This window comes from Frieseomelitta varia, unplaced genomic scaffold (genome assembly GCF_011392965.1).
Source record: "Frieseomelitta varia isolate USP_RPSP 00005682 unplaced genomic scaffold, Fvar_1.2 scaffold_312, whole genome shotgun sequence".
NCBI lineage: Eukaryota > Metazoa > Arthropoda > Insecta > Hymenoptera > Apidae > Frieseomelitta > Frieseomelitta varia.
The window spans coordinates 62039-80253 of NW_025110049.1; the positions used below are offsets into that span (position 1 = coordinate 62039).

At 31.0% G+C, this 18215-nt stretch overlaps 3 protein-coding genes across 6 annotated transcripts; 2 read left to right on the forward strand and 1 right to left on the reverse strand.

The window, feature by feature from the left end:
* The first annotated feature begins 322 nt into the window (after window positions 1–322).
* Window positions 323–9883, forward strand: LOC122529856 (cAMP-dependent protein kinase type II regulatory subunit). 2 transcript variants are annotated; one of them, XM_043656338.1, is made up of 8 exons: window positions 323–539; window positions 1007–1098; window positions 3728–3811; window positions 4596–4702; window positions 4812–5073; window positions 5428–5586; window positions 5755–5857; window positions 6054–9883. In XM_043656338.1, the coding sequence occupies exons 1-8, from the start codon at window positions 323–325 to the stop codon at window positions 6182–6184; spliced, it is 1155 nt and encodes a 384-aa protein (XP_043512273.1). In that variant the 3' UTR covers window positions 6185–9883. The 2 variants fall into 2 exon arrangements, with proteins under 2 accessions (XP_043512273.1, XP_043512274.1); XM_043656339.1 differs by lacking the exon at window positions 323–539 and adding an exon at window positions 632–755.
* A 1160-nt stretch (window positions 9884–11043) lies between these two features.
* Window positions 11044–18066, forward strand: LOC122529853 (kinetochore protein NDC80 homolog). 2 transcript variants are annotated; one of them, XM_043656330.1, is made up of 3 exons: window positions 11044–13341; window positions 15898–16147; window positions 16280–18066. In XM_043656330.1, exons 1-3 carry the CDS (start codon window positions 13321–13323, stop codon window positions 18007–18009), a joined length of 2001 nt encoding a protein of 666 aa, XP_043512265.1. In that variant the 5' UTR covers window positions 11044–13320; the 3' UTR covers window positions 18010–18066. The 2 variants fall into 2 exon arrangements, with proteins under 2 accessions (XP_043512265.1, XP_043512266.1); XM_043656331.1 differs by having other exon boundaries at window positions 15941–16147.
* LOC122529857 lies at window positions 13924–15402 on the reverse strand. Of its 2 annotated transcripts, none has more exons than XM_043656341.1 (6): window positions 15365–15402; window positions 15016–15146; window positions 14750–14939; window positions 14526–14678; window positions 14307–14454; window positions 13924–14220 (listed from the first exon to the last, which is right to left on the reverse strand). In XM_043656341.1, the coding sequence occupies exons 1-6, from the start codon at window positions 15368–15370 to the stop codon at window positions 13931–13933; spliced, it is 918 nt and encodes a 305-aa protein (XP_043512276.1). In that variant the 5' UTR covers window positions 15371–15402; the 3' UTR covers window positions 13924–13930. The 2 variants fall into 2 exon arrangements, with proteins under 2 accessions (XP_043512276.1, XP_043512275.1); XM_043656340.1 differs by lacking the exon at window positions 15365–15402 and adding an exon at window positions 15258–15356.
* Window positions 18067–18215: the final 149 nt, after the last annotated feature.

Here is an 18215-nt window from a genome sequence, read left to right on the forward strand (position 1 = left end):
TTAGAGAAAAAAAAATCGTTGAAAGTCCGTGTCGAAGGAGCAAAGCGGTTTCAGCAAGATCGGATAGCGTTCGAGCTGTTCCGAAAAGTGTTAGCCCAACGCGAAAGTGGGCGGAACGCATGGATCTTACGTTCTTTTAGCCGCGCCACAGTAGGTGATAGAGAAAATTGTCGACATTTGACGAGTGACACGTTAAATTTGTATTAGACGTTCCACACGTTCGTGATAGTAATATTAACTCGTGTAATCTGGTTGGTTGACCATTTACCGGCATATGCCATTCTAGTGTGTGTTTGTTGAAACAGTTTGGTGTAAGAAAAAAATGAGTTGTCAACGTAACGCTGGCAAGATTACAGTGCCGGACGAGTTACGAGATGTTCTATTGGAGTTCACGATCGGCTATCTGTTGGAGCAACCAGTGGATATTATCGACTACGCCGTAGGTTTTTTCACGCAACTTCGGGAAAGTCGTCAAACTCAGTTGATTCAAGCCCCTGCGCAGACCGCCTCTTCTACGCCGGACGAGTCTGTCGAGGAAGGTAAGCCAGTGAATTTTCATTCGGGATGCGACTTCCTATCGCGTCGAGTATTCCTTCCGAGCCCATCCGACACGCTTTTTCACAGAAAGGATTTTCAGTGCGCGATATTACTTCCATTTCGAAACTTGATCTTTACGTTCGTCTTTGAAATTCGATCGGTGTATTAGTGATTCTTTGTACAAAAAATTATACATATGTGCACATCAATGGAGACCGGTACGATATTTCCCGCTTAATCTGCCTCTTCTCTTCGAGTTGTTAGATTTCTAAATTGGAATTAGTTTCAATTTTTAATATTTCTGATACTTAATTCGATTTATAAATTACGTTCAATTCGACTTATAAACTAATAGATTTCGACTCAAAACTAAAGAAGAATACTCATGAAAGAAGATTGGTGTATTATAAAAATTAATCCATCAAATAGTTAAAAAATTCTACATTCAAATCTTTTTCATTCTTTATAGAACCACCAATCGGGAGATTCCAGTACAGGAGAAAGAGTGTTTTTGCGGAAGCTTACAATCCTGAGGAGGATGAGGAAGACGATGGAGTCAAGGTGTGTTTCTTTCTTCATTTCATTCTCACTCGTTTCATTCAACAAATCTTTGTTGTTTTCAGTGACATTTCTTTATCATTTTCTATATACATCCCTCTATACTTTTGGTCACGTTACGCAAGGAACCATATTGTCGATAAATTAGCTCCAAACGAAAACTATACGTTGAATCAATTGATATTAATCGAACTACACAACCAGAAAATCAGCCACAATGAGAGGAACTATTCGTTAGAAATTTAACTATTCATTAAGTTAAATGTATCGAGTCGAGTCGAAAGGACTGAAAAATAAATTCTTCATTACGGTATATTGGAACGCGACAAGGATAGGGTTAATATGTTTTACGTGTATACATACATGTATACAAAGAATATATATATTATAATATATATATATATATATATATATATATATATATATATATATATACATATATACATACATGTGTATCTCTTGTAAAAGCTAAATATGGATGCTTTATGGCTCCTTCGGGTAACACATGACCGATCGCTTCGAAAGAAATCGCGGTTCGAAAGAAGACATCGCTACCACAATGGACTCTAAATTTTCGACGATCTGACACGTTGATCAACGTGTATCACGCGAAACATTGAAAGCAACTACTTCTTTTCCTTTTTATCGGAACATGAACATATTCAGGCTGTGCGGGTGACGAAACGGGATGATTTACTTTGCTCGACGATGCGAACGATGTACCTTTGTGACGTCAGAGCGCGTGTTCGATAACCTGCTACCGACGTGACTTACATATGTATGTATGATGTACATACGTGTGAGCGTGAATGAGAAAGAGTGAGAGAGAGAAAGCGAGAGCGAAAGCAAGAGAAAAATAAAGAGAGAGTGAGAGAGAGGGACGCATGGGGAAGGCTCGCCGGACCGAGATTGTACTGCTCGAAAGCGTTTCAAAAGACTGTACCGATCTTGATTGTCGATATCTTGGCTGCTTAAACCGTTCAGAAAACCTTTGAAAACATAGTGGATTGACTAAAACATCTAATTATCTTATTATGGAAGAGTAGAAAGTTGAATAGATTCCGATAAATAAGATATAAGGATCAATTTCTCCATGAATCGTTTATATTAAACCGATCAAGGCTATCGATATTTTTTCAAGCGTGACCACGTGCCTTTTTTTACGTAGATACATATATGTTTTATTGTTGAACCAGTTGATTAAAACAAGGTAAATCAATATCTGGGGGAGGTAGTCGGAGTTTGATCGTGTGAAGCGTTGATACGATGCTCGAAATAATTGGATGATCATCTTTTCAAATGATTTGATCTCGAAATAAGCTATCCTACATTTTACAAGCTTGCATTTAACATATGAGTTGTGTTTAATTCTTAATAATTGAAAGTGTATGCTATAGATTTAATAGGATTAAGAAGAAAAAAACGCCGACGCTTGCTGTAATTTTAAGTTTTTAATAAATCACTGTTCAGCGTCGATGAATGTAATATGTAGTTGAGTGATAGATACACAAGTAACTTATCTCGAAAATACGATTTTCAAATTGAAAATTTCAATTTTATCCACACACATATACACATACTCACTATTCGTTTTAATCGGAGCAATTAGATAATACCACTTTTGATACATGGAGTCTTCGTTGCCTTGTTTCGAGTTCGCCTTGCGCAAAAATTTCAACTCAACATTCCGTAGAATTGAATACTAGACTGTTCCACTAGGGAAAATGTTAATTACGTGCGTACGAATTGGTATTAAACATCGCGCAATTGGAATGCAGATGAATCAATTAAGAGAATATGAGACGTTTCTTTCTAAAATAAGAATGCGATATAACATGCAAGTTGCCTTAAATTAGGACTTTACAATTGTATCGAAAACAGGAAGCCAAGCGTAAAACTAAGTTCAAGATTGAATTAAATATAATATCGTTTTGGAGAAGATGAATAGAAGCAATATTAGACTGACTACTTCTTGTAAAATTAGCCACAATCGAATGTAAAGGTCAGATAATACGAAACGAAATACGGCTTAGATCTGTTTATTCTCGTGTTGGGTTTCTAAAAAAAGCAGGTTGAGATTGAAAACAGCTGTACGGTAGTATAATGGATAGTTAAGCGTATCAATCCCTTAGGGGATTGAACATCGATTATGAGATTTTGAAAAAAAGATAAGCCACAATTACTCATCACTAAGCAATTTAGAGTTCTTAGGATCTTTTTTACTTTCTAACGCTGTTGGTATCGGTCGCTGGTAAGCGACCAAACGTAAGATCGTAAAAGAGTTCGATTTTTCTTCCTTTTTTTTAAACTTACCGTGCTGTGTAATCTACCCACGCGTATCTAATGGGAAACCCTTTCTTTTTATAACGGATACAGTATATTCAGTCCTAGCATTATCGATCGATCACGCTGCAATTAATTTATAATATCGATGCGTATCGCGAGATGATCGGAATTCTTTTACCATTAACAGTTTGAAGAATTCACAGATTTAGATATTTAATAAAATGATTACAAATCCCGTGATCTGTTAGTTGTAAGTAAAATCATTATCACATTGAAAATTACTAGCATAGATTAGATTAAAATTGATTCTGTTTATGCTTGATATCCTTTCACTCATTGATTGCAGATGGTGCATCCGAAAAGTGACGTGCAACGGCAGAGGCTTGGTGACAGCGTGAAACATATTCTCCTGTTTCGTGCTCTAGACGAGGTAAGTTAAACATAGTACACGTACACTCTCTAACCTGCGCGTAATTGAAATAGGAATACAGAACGGCGAGGGTTCGCGCGCCGACTCGTGGAAATGCCAATGAGTACGTGTAATCTGCCTCAACTTGGATTCAGAGTCTCGGATATGAATTACTTTGAAGAGAGGAATACTTAATTTGATTAACATAGAAATATAAGTTTCTAATGATCAAGAAAATGCTTGCTGCTCTTGTTCCGTTATTTTTCATTTTACTTGGATATGTTGCTGTGAAATGTTATGTAAAATTCCATAGTTATAAGCAACTGTGAAGCATAGATTAAAATATATATGTAGTAGCCAATTTTGGATTATAGAATATAAAAGACTTTGTCTTTGTCTTTAAGAGAATTCATTGTAGACCGCTTCGAATACAATGCTTCAATTCCTATTTCAAAATGTTTTTCTCGCAGATAGATTAATTCTTTATATCTAATTACGTCTGCGGGTTATTAATCTTCTGTTTTAAAATTCCTCATTCATTTAACTTTTTTCTTATTTTCATTAATCAATTATACTTTTGTAATTCGTCACAAAAAAAAGGAAACACTATATATTAGTTTATTTTGTATAATAATTATCATTTTAAAATTATTCTTTCAATTACATAAGATATTATCTTTCGTGTATCTGTAGATCATCTGATTCGAAATATCATGGTCTTGAATATTAGGAAAAGTAAAAGTTCTTAGTCATGAAATATTTACGACATGCATGCACGCATATGCGTTGCATGAATTTCTTACAGGAACAAATGGCGGACGTGCTAGACGCGATGTTTGAGAAAAGTGTGCAGTCTGGAGATTTTATTATCCGGCAAGGTGATGATGGTGATAACTTCTATGTCATCGAAAGGTAAAATATGTTCTTTTTTGCTTTCTCCGCAGCTTGCATAGCTTGCATCTCCGTGCGAGATGGAATTGATCGTCAAAGATATAGCATTCAATTGTTATACCTCTTTCAGAGGAAAATTTGAAGTGTACGTGAAAGATCAAGATTCGGGAGTGGAATCCATGATACATACGTACGATAATCGTGGTGCTTTTGGTGAACTTGCGCTCCTTTACAATATGCCAAGGGCGGCCAGTATCAAAGCTATCACGCCTGGCACACTATGGGCCATGGATAGACAAACTTTCCGGCGTATTTTATTGAAATCCGCCTACAAGAAGCGCAAAATGTACGAAGACCTTATCAATAAGGTCCCGATGCTGAAGCATCTCGAGGCAAGTTTTATGGAATTTATAGCGGAAGACATTGCGGTATACGTAAAAGATTACTAGGAAGTGATATTGCTTCATCGTTTAAAGATTGAATATATTATATATAAGGTTCTGTTTGATTGATGTTAACAGCTGACCATTTACTCTAATGTATTACTGAATTTTGGATGAAGCACAAGAGAGTTTGATTGCCAAGAAACGTTCAGCTATAATTGAAGTCGTTAACGTTTGTTTCGTATTTCATTGTTTCATAACGAACGAATTTAATGTTAACTTTGGTGTAATTATAGGTATAATTATAGGAATAATAGTAATAATAATAGTTTAATAACAGTATTTCAATTTGATTCTCTTCAGCCGTATGAGCGTATGAACTTGGCGGATGCTCTAGTACCAAAACAGTATTCAGATGGCGAACAGATTATCAAACAGGGCGATACAGCCGACGGGATGTATTTTGTCGAGGATGGTGTCGTCAGAATCACCATAATAGGAGATCACGGCCGTGAAATCGAGGTAGCTTGTTAATTTTTGTTTTCCAATGTGTAACATAATTGCAACGATCATTGACTTATATAGCTTGATGCAGTACGAAGTTGATATCATAGTTACCTAGGAAACTAAGTATACTAATTACGTTTTCAATTGTATGGATGTCATTTGGTATTCTGTTTGATACTATAGATTAATAGAGTTCCCGCTGGTGGGTACTTAGGCGAGTTGGCGCTGGTGACACATAAACCTCGCGCTGCTTCGGCCTACGCTGTGGGCGACGTAAAGCTGGCCTGTAAGTTGCCTTTTCACATCCTTCAAATTGAGTTACTGTGCGCTAATGTATCTATTTATGTAAATCTATCATTATACGTTTGATTCCCAATGGGTATGAATCATTACAATATTGGTGTCTGTGGTGTACATATGTGATTTAATTCGAAAATTGCAGTCATAAATTGCGTGTCTCTTTCTTTATATAACTTTTTCAGTTTTGGACGTTGAAGCTTTCGAACGCTTACTTGGGCCTTGCATGGAACTTATGAAGCGCAATATCGACGATTATGAAGATCAACTAGTCAAAATCTTTGGCAGCAAAGCTAACATTTCTGATATCCGATGAACTGTTCGCGAGCAGTGATACGTTGCACTGCTGTACTAAAGATCCGACACTTTCGTACAGTAATGTAAAATGAGCACAAACTTGTACCACCCACTTTATGAATCTCATCCGCGTATTTTCAAGTATCATCTCGAGTCGACTTTCGTAATGACTGTTCACTTAGACGTATACCAGTAAGAATCGTCGTTAATAGTTACCAAGTTTGTACCTATGACACACAGTGAAAAGATAACAAAAAAGAAAAAAACATAAAAAAAAGAGAGAAAACTATAGGCACCTCGCCTGGTTTGTATCTGTATCACAGTACTGAAGTGAATTTTCTAAGACTGCATCAGATCAAGAAGTATTAGCCTGTCTTGTCATGTGCTCGAAATGTTTACAAAATAGAAGCCTGAATACTAAATAAGATTTTCATTGAACTGTTCGTAAAAAAAAAGATGGAAGCAAAAAAATACTCGAAGTGATGCAACGTATCGACAAACTCAAAGTTCTCAAATGGTATATCTTTATGCTATTCTTTATTCTTGTACTTGATAACTTAAAGAGCTGTATTCCATTTTACTGAAAATGTCAAGAGTCAATGAATTAAATTATTTCGTATACTTCGTTGATTCATCGAAGGAGATACTTTAAGGTATCTTACATTCTTCATAAAGTAGAATTTTTATTGATACAGCTTATTGTGAAAATACTAGCTTAGTTATTAAATTATTAGACAATGATACAGACACAGATGATAAACATAATCATCAATGTGTTTTTACTATGATAACAATAAATCATAGCTGAAACGCTATGTTAGAAAAATTAAAAATGTAAGAAGACAGAGAGCACAACAGGCAAATTAGAGCAATTATTATTACCTACACGATTTTTAAATGCAAACCAACTACTATTTTCTATAAGAACATCAGGCATTTATGTTCATCTTTGGGGAAAGGGGAGGAGGCTGAGAATGTAAGAGGAATATCATTTCATATATAATATTCTTTAGGTATTTCATCTAACAATATCTAAATAGAAATCATCTTTCTCATTTTTTTTCTATATATTAAACAGAATGATTTTCCTAATTCTCATGTTCCTAATTTTATGGTTTGCTCTTTACATGAATAAAAGAGTATTATAAAATATACATACATATTTTTGCGTAGCGCACAATAAAACATTTATTTCGTTGTATGTTACATATATACGCGCACAAATAGTGTTTGATCATTATTATTTTATTTGCATATATTGTTTATATTTATTAATATTTATGATTATTTACTACAACGTAAAATACTTGCTGTAGCGCACATAACCAATATATTATACATCGAAAAACAATACATTTTTCGATAATCTACTCAATTGTATCGATACACAACATTCATGATAACATTATTTTACGAGTGAGTTATTTTCAAAAATCAACGCTACACCTTTCCATGAAAGAAGATTAAACAAGCACATTATTTTTTGTAGAATTTAGTTACAATAGTAAATGTGTTTGCAATAATCTAAGATCACTCTTGAAGATATGAAAAAGAAAGAAACAAGTAAGAATATCTTCTCAATTACGTTATTTTTTTATTTGTCAAGATCTTTATACTCATTGATGTTACTTGCAATATACTTCAACTTCAAATATTTTATGATATCATTGTGAAAGAAATGGCTGAGTAATGTGGCCTCAGATCATATTCATGTGTGTCTTCATTGGTGAATCCTGGTAACAAAAATCGACCAAAATAAACCTATAAAACTATTTTTGTTACACGTGTATGATACACGTTATACATGTATGATATACGTCTAGCATCGTGATAAAACAAAAAACAGTTTGAACTAATTTGAACGTTGTGCGAATAAGTGCGTATGCTAGTCACTTTTTAACGGTCGTTTATTTGTCGTGTTTTTTTCTCGACAAATCGAGAGAAGAAAACGGTCAAATGTTTTATTACTATGAAACAAGAACTATATATTCACTGTGTGACTGAAACTCAAAAGCGACATGCTTTCTAAATAATATCACAATCGCAGAGGAGAAAGGAGGAGAAGACTAGTAATATGTAAACGGAGAGAAAATAATGTACTAGTAGAGATTGTTAGCGAAATGTTGTGTTGCTTAATTTTTGCTTCTGAATTTTTCTATTCTTGTTGAATTTGCTCGTTATCGAATTTCTCAGTTTGTATAAAACAAATGATTAAACATTGAAGAAGCGTATATAGATAAAATTTTTCTGGTCTGAATTCTAGCCATTTGTGCCATTCTATTTAGTTGCTTTCGACAATTCGACGGCAAAGTTTAGCCATAGTTCTTAGTCTTCCACCGTGTCTCCAGGCTGTGATATTATTTTCGACGAAGTATTTCATTCTTTTCATTCTAGAACTACGTAATACAAAACACACAAATGTCTCTTATTAATACCGCTTCCAGCAAGAAAAGGAGGAAAAAATTAAAGAAAAAAATTAATAAGAAATAAAAAAAAAAATAGGAGAATAAAATCTAAAATCTATCGTGGAATCAAGGAATTTCCAAAATATATCGAACCGAACTTTATTAACTGTTGTTTGCATCGTTAAAATGGGTGAATCAAAAGTTTTGATCATTATGAATCGTAACTCAATCGTTTATGTCGAAATAAAAAGAAATCGAACAATTAAAAAACAAAAAATTGTATACATACATAATACACGTATATAAATATAAATATAGATAGATAAATAGGTGTATATATATTTATATTTATATATATTTAATATAGTGGAAGATTATTCTCGCACACCGAATTGAAAACTATATTTAGAAGTACTTATCTGTATGTAGCCAACATTCGGATAAATTAAATGTAAACGCTTAAGTAGAGTTGACTCAATTTAAATTTGTCAAGTATGGTTTATATCTATAAATGTGGTCTCTCTCTTCTACGTGTTGCGTGTTGCCCTTCTGTGTGTGTGACGACCAAGCCAGTAAATTTTTATTCCTTGATCAGCGTGAATTGTTATGATCAGATCTTCTCGTCTGTACGATTGTACGTTTCATGTCATCGCTACTGAAAGTAATCAAATCGTATAAAAAAAAGAGAAAAAACCGTAACTAATTAAACCCGTAAACAATTAAGTGCGTTGCGAATGAATCTCACTTGTAATACACGTTATTTTACTGTGCCACACATGGTTCCTTTACTCAGTTGCTTCCGGAACAGAAAAACAATCGATTATGCCTGAATTTGAAGTGTACTAGGTTGCTTTAAATCGGCATAATCTAATTTGTTTATCGCTAGTCTAGTCGAAAGCGTTTAAAAGAGAATATTTCTTGAGTAACTGAGTATAACAGTTACAAAAAGTTAGGTAATGGGTTATCCTATTGATTGCATATCTTCGAAGCGTTGACAATATTATTCCCATAAAAATACAAAATTCGATCAATGATATTATTATAATTTGGCAATAGTGTAATTTATCATATTTAGGGCAGAAAATAATTATCTGATCACGATGAAATGTCAACGCGTTAAATATATGCATCAGCATAATCCATCATGTTCCTCGCGTACTATTTCCGTTTTTCATGTATACTGCTATCGATGCTCATTTTAGAAAAGCCCATGCTGTTACGAATTCGCACGCATGACACTTGTGTAAGTGTAACAGTCTCTCTTAGCATCGGACCAAATATCTGTAAAAAAAAGAAAAAGAAAAAAAAAGAAACCGGAGCAATGGAGTTTGTGCGACTATTTTTCTCGCGCTTTCCTCTCTATCTCTGTTTCTTGTTGTTTCTAACCGTGTGGTATCTAAGGGAAAAGTTAGTGCGCTGAGCTATAAATAGGCTATTGTAAATGTATTTAAAGTGCACGACCGTATGTGTATAACTAAAAAGTCGTAAAGATATTCGTCGTCCTCACTGGCTCCACGTGTAAAGTAGCCATCGATAAAGAAAAAGCTTGCCCTCGATGCTACTTCCATTACCAAACGGTACTCGTTCTAACAACTTGCAGCAATTTGCAGTAACTTTGTATCAAAATGTGTATATGTAGCTTAACATTGTGGTAGAGAGGGCCCCGGAAGTGCCGAGAGTCTACGAAATCATTCTCTTCGTATTTTTGACGAATTCAATCAAAGCAATACGAGCGGTGCAGCTCGATTGCGTATCGACAATCGTCCGATATCATTGCATGAAAGTCTCATAATATTCAAACTATCCATCCTTTTTTTCGTCATTTATCACTTACCTCTTCATTATTATTATTCTTGTTATTATTATTGTGATTATGATCATGATTGTTGTTATTATTATTATTTTTATTACTACTGTCATTATCATCATCATTATTATTGAACACGTATTTCCGGAGGCATTATCATTTCCTTATTACACGGACGTGTCTTAACATTATCGTAATGCGATTGCATTAATCAAATATCACATTCTTTGCTTAATCTAACAGCGATGATGTGACGTGACGTATTATAGAATTGATGTAAAATGGTATCGGATAAATCGCATACAGGCCAGGGAAATTTAATCGCGGTATATTTCATATTGAAACTGGAACGTTACGGAAAAGATATTCCTGTTTTTTCGTATGTTAATACCTTGCCTTGTTAGATCTTTTGATTATACAAGCATGCGCCATGTGAAGATTGTTCTACTTGTCTAATGAATGTTTAATGGATACACATATACATTTATATATATGTATGTATGTAATTTTCCGAATGTTGAACGATATTTAGCGTTTTGCAAAGATAAATACAAAGCTGATAAAAACTGGTAGACATTATTCTTCTAATTTCGTTCGTCTGAGCAACTAATACACACAAAAACACGCAGTTATCAATACAGAATAAGTATATTCTGTATACACACGGCAGAATAAGTGGAAGACTGGCGTAGATACGTAATTTTTATTTAACATGTAAAACGATTGTTCTAATGTCACTATATCTATTAACTTGTAAAGCGAGTGCATGCGTGAAATGTGAAAGTTCGTTGACCACCTTGTTATTGGAATTGCATTACGCGTCTACAGAGGGAAAAGAGTATCTTAATGCGAACCAAGTAACGTGCGATATTACGATTCTCGATGATATGCTAAACATTAAATCGAATTACTGTAATCCTATCAGGGTATTGTATGTTGAAAACATGAACGCGTTAGAACAAGAGAGATGTTATGAAATGCAGAAGTCCTCGAGGAACCAAGGTTCATCAGAAAATGATTGATTATCATTGAACGATCTAATAATTAAAAAAAGATACTGGAAGATTAAATTAGATTATTCCGAGCTGTTTTGAATATATTTAATAATATTTAAGCATCGAGCTTCTATCTAGAATCGTAATTCGTTCTTCTCGTTTTGTGCATTCGCGCAATATATTTATCAAGCGTTTATTGTGCATTTCATTCACATGAGGAATTGCAATTTCAAATATAGGAAACTCTGTAATGATCGAAGACGGCTACTACGTGTAGTATGATGTCTTAAACTTTTTTATCCAAATACTACCAATATATCTTATGAGTAAAAATAAGAAGAAAATGACATAATAATAGTCATAATAAATTGGTTTGATATTTGATAGAATGTTTAAATGAGCAATCATTTCAACGATAAACAAAGTAAACTAATTTTTTAATCTCAAAAATTAACAGATAGCACGCCAATAGTTTTTACTTGTAAAGATTGCATTCACAATGTAATAAATTCAATTTGAAAAATAGCTCATCTATTCGTTTTACTGAACTAAAAATCAATTCGTTGTTATATAATTAAATATTGTTACTCGTAGAATATACTGGCACTACTTGGCGGAAGAAATTTAGGACATCCTGTATAATTTAGTAATGTTATTATGTACAACAATATTGAGTATAATTTTTATTGTTATAATTAATTGCATCAATTGCGTGTCCATTTGAATATAAAGCCATAGTTTCGTGATTGCGAGAGACAACACACTTTTCTGTCCTTAGTTATATTTCGTCATGCTCAAGTCGCATCGTTTTTGCACTAGTTTGAAGCGAGCTGGTAATATCGCTTCGGTGCGCACGGTCCATGAAATGATGTGTACGTTTTAAACTGGATCTAGATTTTATACACGTATACGCTTGCGTAAAGAAGTCTCGAGTTATACAAAGCGAAAATAAAATAGAATAAAAAGAAGAAAAAAAAATAAGGAAGTGCGTGTAAAGTATAAATGGGCGAGAAGAAATAGTAATATTATAACGTACTTAACAATTTTTGTTTCATGATGTGTTGTAGCGTAATACAAACGTGCACATACGTATTAATATATATATATAGATATATTATATACACAGAATTATATATTAGATATATCAATATACATATATGTTAAGACTCGTTTCCAGCTGGTCTGATCGGGTATTACTTTAACAATTTAATTAATTGCGTTAACCTGACAGCGATGCGATTGCGAGTAACACATTGAAAAAGATGCGTGCAATCACATAGTTCAATTGTATAGTGTATTTACTTGTCGTTTCGATAACAGATTCGATAATCTGTAGTCCATCGGCAATGAAAGTAAAATGGAGTACTGGTTGATACTTCTATTATTTGATTCAGAGAAATTATTATATGTGACATGATCGAAAAATTGATGCTAAATTATTATCATTTGTACATTAAACGATTATCAAGGGGATCGGCGTACAAAATCTTTATGTTAACTTTAATTTATCATATGTTTCATAAAGTATTGATATATGAAAAAATATAATCTTAATCAACTATTCTACCCGTTCATTCAAATGTTTAACCAAAAGACACACACAAACACTGGCACATGCAATTAAATGCGTGAGTAACGTACCAATTCACTAGTTAAATCAACATTATCATTTCCTGTTTGTTATATTTCCCTTTTTTTTTTTAACGTCATCAAGCAGAGAACTTTATACATATACATACTCGAGTAAACAGTGATACATTCTTTTACAGTATAACATCACTGCCGGATTAAGTAGTGGTGTGACCATCTTTTCAATAAATGTATCTAATTTAACATTGAACGGATTTGAGTACAAAAGTATTGTCTAAATCAGTTGATTTTTAATTGTCTATATAAATTTGTTACAATTTGTCATTTTTTAAATATCTTGTTCTTGAATATTCACTTGATGCTCTGGTACATTGCAGTGGTAAGTAATATTACTGCTACCATTATAACAACATTTACTTACCTCTTTATTTAATTAAAAGAAGTTTATATTAAATAATTTAAGTTTATGTTAAATAATACTGTACTATGGATGGATAGTATAATAAAAATTAACATATGCTAAATGAATATACACATTGTATTGATCTTGAAATTCTAAGCCTTGAACGACATAAGATTTCCTTGAACCCTATTTCTTAGTATATGTACATATTTGTTTTAAAAATAATTTTTGAGGGTATATTAAAATTTGGATATATTATACAAGTACTTTGTTTGTAAAGGAAATAGCAAATATTTATTTGTAAAATAAAATAATATTGAGAAATAATGTACTAACATGAAACTAATTTTAATCTGAGTTTATTATGTCTTTGATTAATAGATTATATCAAGTATGAACAGAATTTTCTATTAATGAAAATATGACTTTTATTTATAAAAGTTTTTATATTTCTAAATTTTGTTGTATAACATAATTCTCTTTTTCTTGTTCTATATTTTATTTTTTTTATTTTTGATGACTTTTTTTATGATATTTGTAACATTTATTGTAAAAATATTTAACATTATACATATTTATTATATCTGTCAACTATACACATAAATGTTAAAGCTTTCAATACAGACCAACCTATCTGTTCTTTTTCATCTGTAAACATTTTATTGTATTTCCTTTTCAATTTCTCATCTACATTTACACGCTGTAATATTTCATCATCTACATCAGTATCACTTAGTATTTTCTTCATAATATAGTCTGTACTTACTGCTTCAGAACCAATTGTAAGATGGAAATAGCGCGCTGAAGCGAAAGATTTTAATAAGTATAATCTATTTTTTGATGAATTATTCGTTCCTAAAAAATTTATATTACAGAAATCTTAGCAAATGTGAAACATTATTTATTCCTAATACATTATTAATAATACAATATAAATATACCTTGATTTGTTATCAATTTAAGACAGCTTGCAATACCAGTATTTATCTGGTTTTGTATTAATAAATTACTTGATTTATTTTTTATCATTTTAATTTCTTCCATTACATAACAATTACATACTGGTAATTGTTGAGTAACAGATGCAATCTAAATAAAAAGCAATTGTTAAATAAAATATTAAATTTTTTATTTAAAAATATCACATTTAAGACATTTACCAAGTTGATTGTATCATAAGTTGTAATGTTTGAAGTTTCATTCCGCCAAACTCTGCTATCCCAATCTAATATCTTAAAATCACAATTTACAACTGTCCAATTTATTGCAGAAGGACCTACATGTATAGCCAATGTTGTTGCTGGCATCTGAAACTATTTATTTTTTTTAACTAATATTATTCCATTATTAGAAATAATGTAAATATGTATGACTGTTTTTTTACTATTCTTTTGTTAGGTGTTATATATTTGCTCCATATATGCGTAGGGATTTCATTACTGATCGTTTGATAAAATTTAGCTAAAACATCATTATTTATTTCAGTCCTTAATGATAAATCATTTAATGATTTATAAAGTCCATCCTTCTTACGGATTGATATTATTGTTTTAGCATGTGATGCTTCTATGAATCTATATTAAAATGAACAAGTTAAATAGATTAGATTTAATGTACCCATTTACATAATAATATTAATTATATACTTACTGTGATAATTGTTTCAAACCACTTGTATTTATTAATTGTAAAATTGAGCTTTTGGATTTTGAAAATTTTACATTTTCACTATTGCTTTCTGTCGTTATAGAGCATATTTTTAATGGCTGAATCCATAAATTCTATAACAACAAATTATGGAAATTATATAATAAATTATGTTCTCTTATATTAATAAATGATAACTTATTTTAAAAAAATAAAAAAAGGTTAATTAGTTACATGATATCTACCTTCTTTATTTTAAATGTATAAGTTAATTTATATAAGGTTCTTAACATTGCTAGTTCTTGCTTAGTTTTTGTACTATATTCATATTTACAACTTTTAAAATATATACCTTCATCTAAGAATTTATAATTTGAAATTGATACATTTTATTTCCATTGTATATATTGTATTTCATATCACAGAGAAAATATTAAAATTACTGCATGTTACATATTAATAATGAAATATTTTATCCATGTAGGAAATATCATATCTCAATTTATTATATTTAAATAAATATAAACATTATCCTTAACCCTTTACTAGAAATCTTAAATCACAAGATAATGTCAAGATTATTGAAATGTTTTTCTATTACACATTATTTTATTGTATTATTTTAATATTTCATTTTATTTTTTAGTTTATCATAACTAAATTTGTGTGTAAATATATAAATTAATGACAATAAAAAATACAATCTTTCAAATTATTTTATATATCTTTAATAGGCGAGTTTTAAATGAACTACTACATCGTATTATATACACTACTCAAGTTACCGATCTTATGTTTTATGCATCTATGGCTAACGACGAAATTCAAAATGTTTATGTTGTTTCGAATATTAAAAGTATTTTCGTATAATTTTTATTCGAGTAGTTTCTGAACGTAAAATTGAATTTTACCTGGATCAAAATGCCAGGTAACTCTCTAGGACGTAGATCATCTACAAATCCCGTAAGAATATGTTTGTCTGATAGAGAAGACAAAAGTTTGTTACGAACAGAATCCAGAAGAACGCAAACATTAAAATCCAGGATTTCCTCAAACGAATGTTCTCACATACCAAGACCTCGAATGAGAGCTTCTTCATGTGATAGAATAAGTATCAAAGGATTAAAATCAACAGGTAAATATTTAAAATGTATTTAAAGTGTATTTAAAATGTGTTTAAAGTGTAATAAATATTTCATGTTTGATTATTACTGTTTCCTGTTTTGTTATTTATAGTTTATTACTATTTATTACTGTTTTCTCATAGGTAAAACTTCAATTTGTCATGCTCCAACAACTCCAAAAACACCATTGACAAATTCTAGTAAACCAAGTCTTATAATAGGAAGTTCAAATAAAATTCATACAGGACATTCCAAAGGACGTAGATCTTTATCAGCTGACAATGCTAGCAATATAGCTGTTAAAGGTTCGAGAAAAGATACAAGACCATTAACAGACAAAGCATATCAGACTTATATGCTTAATAAAATTGATAACTTTTTGGCAATAAATCAGTGTTCTTCTATGCTTAATAGCAATGGAAGTTTAAAACCTGTTACTTTAAAAATGTTTGTTGAAATCTCAGCATATTTAGTAAAAATGTTGGATATTAAACAAATTTTTACAATCACAAATTATGTAGAGGAACTGCCAAAAGTTGCAAAAAAACTCCACTATCCAGGAATTGTTAATAAATCATGGTTAAAAACAGCTAATGCTATGCATTCTTGGCCTAATGTTTTAGGCTGGTTATGTTGGCTAGTAGAAATTTGTGAGATCAGAGAACTGGCTTTTGAAAAGTATAATTTAGATAATTTACCATTTGTGGGGAATCAAGTAGAAGCTAAAATTAATAAAAATGCTTTTTTCTCAATGTTAAATTTTTATAACGCATGGAATGATGAGAAACTGGATGAAGAAGCATTAATGGTTGAAAAATATTTACAAGAAATTGAAGAACAACAAGGTGTAAATGAAGAAAACTTAAAAATTGCACGTACTGAATTAGAAGAAAAATTGCTTAAATTGAAAGCAGCTAAAGAAGATTCAAATAAAATAGATGAAGAAATAAAACATCTACAAGAAGTATTTTTATCTTTACAAAATGATGAAGAAAAGCAATTGAGTGATATCAATGCAAAAGAGGAATATATAAAAACAATTAATTTTGAAACAGATCAAATAAAAGCAGAATGCAATATATTGTATGAACAAATTTGTTTACAAAACACACAGCATGATGAATTACTTTCTATCATTAAACAACAACCAATGTCCAAGATAGAAAGAGATAAAATTTTAGAAAAATGTACAGAAATTCAGAACTATATGCATCAATTTGATGAACATTTACAAGAGATACAAAAAGAACTATACACTATGGATATTAAATTAGCATCTATTAATAATAATTTAACTAAGGCAATTTTAACATATAATACAGAAATATTTATGCATCTTAGTGGTGATATTGGTGTGAATTTAGAAGAGTTGAAAATGCCAGAAAAAGGTATATTGCAACCTGAAATTATGGAAGTACTAATTACAAAAGCTAATTTAATGAATGATTTAAAAGAATTATTGAAGTCACAAATTATTAAAAAAGAACATTTGTTAGAATCAAATTCCAATGAACTAGAGAATCTTCAGGAGAGAATAAAAATTCTAGAATATGAAAGTAGTGATATTGCCAATAAAATTAAGGAGAAGAAAAACTTGATGAGCAAAATTAAAACTGATGCTAAACACGAAGAAGCAAAACTAAAAGAACAAATAAAAAATCTGCAGAATGATATTAAAGAAATTCAAGATTTAATGCCAAATATTCAACAACTTGCTGCAGAGTTAAATGAAGCAATAGATAAATTGAATGCAGTTCAGAGAAGAAAAATGTATATAGAGGAATCGGCTAAGCTATTTTTTAATAAGTTTTATGAAATTTTAGGTGAACATAGGAATAAACTTCACAGTATATTAATAAACTCTAATAAATAATATAGTTATGTAATTTTTATGTAATTAATAATCTTGCAATATTTTAAATCTGATTTTTATATAATTTTATTATGAAATAAATATATGTATTATTACAATTAGTTATCAAATACATATATTGTCATATATTTTATAAAACTAAGGAAGTACACAAAATTAATTTAATATATTCAAAACTTTTGTATACTGACTTATACCAAGTTGTT